Genomic DNA, 4,324 nt, shown 5'->3' on the forward strand with positions numbered 1-4,324 from the left:
GACATCACAATGACATCAAGATGACAACACGATGACGTCACGATGACATCAAGATAACAACACGATGACATCACAATGACGGCATGATGACGTCATGATGACATCACAATGACATCAAGATGACAACACAATGACATCATGATGACAACACGATGACATCACGATGACAACACAATGACATCATGATGACAACACGATGACATCACGATGACAACACGATGACATCATGATGACAACACGATGACAACACGATGACATCACGATGACAACACGATGACAACACGATGACATCATGATGACATCTCGATGACATCGAGATGAGCTTGATATTTAAATTCACTTTATTCAGTTATTTAATTCTATAAAAACGCGGAGAGGTGATGCGTTCACTGACATCTGTTATTTTGTATACTTTTAGAGATTCCTACAATATTTACACAGGACACTGCAGTCTGTTCTCTCCTTTTCTCCTCTCCTTGTCTCCTCTGCTTGTTTCCTTTCTTTATCCTTTTACCTCCTCCCCCCTAGAGGTGGCTCGGACTCTGGGCCGTGGTCATGGACCTCCTCGTCTCCTCGTCTCCTTGCCTCCTCGTCTCCTCGCCTCCCCCTCTCCTCTCCAGCTTGCGCAGCAGCGACTCCCTGAAGGTGCGGCACATGAGGAAGTAGACGACGGGGTCCAGGCAGACGTTGAGCGCCGCCAGGAAGAGCGTGCCCTCCTTCAGCTGGAACAGCAGGAAGCGCGCCTCGCGGCCGAAGCCGGACTCCGGCATCTGGCTGAGCGTGTACGGCACGCGGCAGGCGTGGTACGGCGCGAAGCAGAGCAGGAACACGGCCAGCAGGCTGAAGATGCTGCGGCCGGACTTCCTGCACACGTCGGAGCGGTCGCGGCGCACGCGGCGGTAGGACCGGTAGATCCGGTGGGCGATGGCGGAGTAGCAGAAGGCCAGCACCAGCAGCGTGGCCCAGAACAGGCTCACGCTGAACAGGGTGGAGGCCCGGTGCCACTGCACGCCCAGCGGCGTCTTCAGCTGCATGCAGCGCCGGGCGGCGGCCTCGTCCGCCGCCGGCCGGCTGGTCAGCAGCACGTTGGGCAGCGCGCAGAGCAGCAGCAGGCCCCAGGCGAGCAGCGCCAGGCCGCGGGCCACGGGCACGCTCTGCAGCGGGGCGGGCCCGCGGCAGGAGGAAGGCCTCACGATCCTCACGTAGCGCTCCAGGCTGATGAGCCCCATGAACAGGACGCCGGCGTACATGGAGGAGTAGAACAGCACCGAGCTGTAGCGGCAGATGACCACGTGGAGGCGCCAGCCGCCGAGGCCCAGCTGCGCCGCCGGCCGGAAGGGGAAGGAGGCGAGCATCAGCAGGTCGGCCGCCACCATGTTCTTCAGGTAGACCACCAGGCCCGAGTCGCTGGGCACCCGGAAGAAGATCCAGGCCGCAAAGCCGTTCAGGGCCGAGCCGGCAAAGAAGATCAGCAGGTAGAGCGGCGGCAGCACCTGGACAGGTTAGGAGATAAGGACAGAAGGATGTAAGGACAGAAGGATGTAAGGACAGAAGGACCTAAGGACAGAAGGATGTAAGGACAGAAGGACCTAAGGACAGAAGGACAGAAGGATGTAAGGACGTAAGGACAGGAGGATGTAAGGACAGAAGGACAGAAGGACCTAAGGACAGAAGGATGTAAGGACAGAAGGACCTAAGGACAGAAGGATGTAAGGACAGAAGGACAGAAGGACCTAAGGACAGAAGGATGTAAGGACAGAAGGATGTAAGGACAGAAGGACCTAAGGACAGAAGGATGTAAGGACAGAAGGACCTAAGGACAGAAGGACAGAAGGACCTAAGGACAGAAGGACCTAAGGACAGAAGGATGTAAGGACAGAAGGACCTAAGGACAGAAGGATGTAAGGACAGAAGGACAGAAGGACCTAAGGACAGAAGGACAGAAGGACCTAAGGACAGAAGGACAGAAGGATGTAAGGACGTAAGGACGTGAGGACAGAAGGACGTAAGGACAGGAGGATGTAAGGACAGAAGGACAGAAGGACCTAAGGACAGAAGGACAGAAGGACAGAAGGACCTAAGGACAGAAGGACCTAAGGACAGAAGAATGTAAGGACAGAAGGACAGAAGGACCTAAGGACAGAAGGATGTAAGGACGTGAGGACAGAAGGATGTAAGGACAGAAGGACAGAAGGACTTATGGACAGAAGGACAGAAGGATGTAAGGACAGAAGGACAGAAGGACTTATGGACAGAAGGACAGAAGGATGTAAGGACAGAAGGACAGAAGGACCTAAGGACAGAAGGACCTAAGGACAGAAGTATGTAAGGACAGAAGGACAGAAGGATGTAAGGACAGAAGGACAGAAGGACTTATGGACAGAAGGACAGAAGGATGTAAGGACAGAAGGACAGAAGGACCTAAGGACAGAAGGACAGAAGGATGTAAGGACGTGAGGACAGAAGGATGTAAGGACAGAAGGACAGAAGGACTTAAGGACAGAAGGACAGAAGGATGTAAGGACAGAAGGACAGAAGGACCTAAGGACAGAAGGAACTAAGGACAGAAGGACAGAAGGACGTAAGGACGTGAGGACAGAAGGACGTATGGACAGGAGGATGTAAGGACAGAAGGACAGAAGGATGTAAGGACAGAAGGATGTAAGGACAGAAGGACAGAAGGACTTAAGGACAGAAGGACCTAAGGACAGAAGGACAGAAGGACCTAAGGACAGAAGGACATAAGGTCATGAGGACATAAGGACGTAAACAGAAGGACATAAGGACGCAAGGACATAAGGACGTAAACAGAAGGACAGAAGGACAGAAGGACGTAAACAGAAGGACATAAGGATGTAGGGACATAAGGACGTAAACAGAAGGACATAAGGACGTAAACAGAAGGACATAAGGATGTAAACAGAAGGACATAGGGATGTAGGGACATAAGGACGTAAACAGAAGGACATAAGGACATAAGGACGTAAACAGAAGGACATAAGGACGTAAACAGAAGGACATAAGGACGTAAACAGAAGGACATAAGGACGTAAACAGAAGGACATAGGGATGTAGGGACATAAGGACGTAAACAGAAGGACATAAGGACATAAGGACGTAAACAGAAGGACATAAGGACGTAAACAGAAGGACATAAGGACGTAAACAGAAGGACATAAGGACGTAAACAGAAGGACATAAGGACGTAAACAGAAGGACATAAGGACGTAAACAGAAGGACATAAGGACGTAAACAGAAGGACATAGGGATGTAGGGACATAAGGACGTAAACAGAAGGACATAAGGACATAAGGACGTAAACAGAAGGACATAAGGACGTAAACAGAAGGACATAAGGACGTAAACAGAAGGACATAAGGACGTAAACAGAAGGGACATAGGGATGTAGGGACATAAGGACGTAAACAGAAGGACATAAGGACATAAGGACGTAAACAGAAGGACATAAACAGAAGGACAGAAGGACATAAGGACGGAAGGACAGAAGGACATAAGGACGTAAACAGAAGGACATAAGGACGTAAACAGAAGGACATAAGGACGTAAACAGAAGGACATAGGGATGTAGGGACATAAGGACGTAAACAGAAGGACATAAGGACATAAGGACGTAAACAGAAGGACATAGGGATGTAGGGACATAAGGACGTAAACAGAAGGACATAAGGACATAAGGACGTAAACAGAAGGACATAAGGACGCAAGGACATAAGGACATAAGGATGTAGGGACATAAGGACGTAAACAGAAGGACATAAGGACGCAAGGACATAAGGACATAAGGATGTAGGGACATAAGGACGTAAACAGAAGGACATAAGGACGTAAACAGAAGGACATAAGGACGTAAGGACATAAGGACATAAGGAAGATCAGCAGGTAGAGTGGCGGCAGCACCTGTTGGGTGAAGGCGCTGCCCAGCTCTGATTGGTTGCTGGAGAAGTGGGAGGAGTTCAGGGGATCCATCGCTGCAGAGGTGATCAGGAATCAATCAAAAATAATAATAAATAATACATAGTAGATCATACATAATAAATAATATATTATACCGAATAAATAAAACAGAATAAATAATACAGAATAAACAATAAATATCATTGGATACATAATAAATAATAATAATACATAATATATATATGAAATAGTACATAATTCATAATAAATAATACATAATATATAATAAATACAACTACATAATAAATGATAAGACCTATGTTGCCAATTTAGTTTTTGTCAGTTTAATTATCATTTATCATCATTTTATTGTTGTAGATCTTGTCTCAGTTTCCTTTCCTTGTCTCC

At 48.4% G+C, this 4,324-nt stretch overlaps 2 protein-coding genes across 2 annotated transcripts in view; both read right to left on the reverse strand.

Moving 5' to 3' along the window:
- Window positions 1-4,324, reverse strand: part of LOC306742560 (protein NLRC3-like) — a gene marked incomplete at both ends in the record, with an annotated part of 315,498 nt that overhangs the window by 184,015 nt on the left and 127,159 nt on the right.
- On the reverse strand, window positions 525-3,988 carry LOC306742034 (P2Y purinoceptor 14; the record flags this gene model as incomplete). The annotated part of the gene is made up of 2 exons (XM_079224375.1): window positions 525-1,493; window positions 3,920-3,988. The coding sequence occupies 2 exons, from the start codon at window positions 3,986-3,988 to the stop codon at window positions 525-527; spliced, it is 1,038 nt and encodes a 345-aa protein (XP_079080501.1).

Source organism: Taurulus bubalis, assembly GCF_910589615.1.
Source record: "Taurulus bubalis genome assembly, chromosome: 10".
NCBI lineage: Eukaryota > Metazoa > Chordata > Actinopteri > Perciformes > Cottidae > Taurulus > Taurulus bubalis.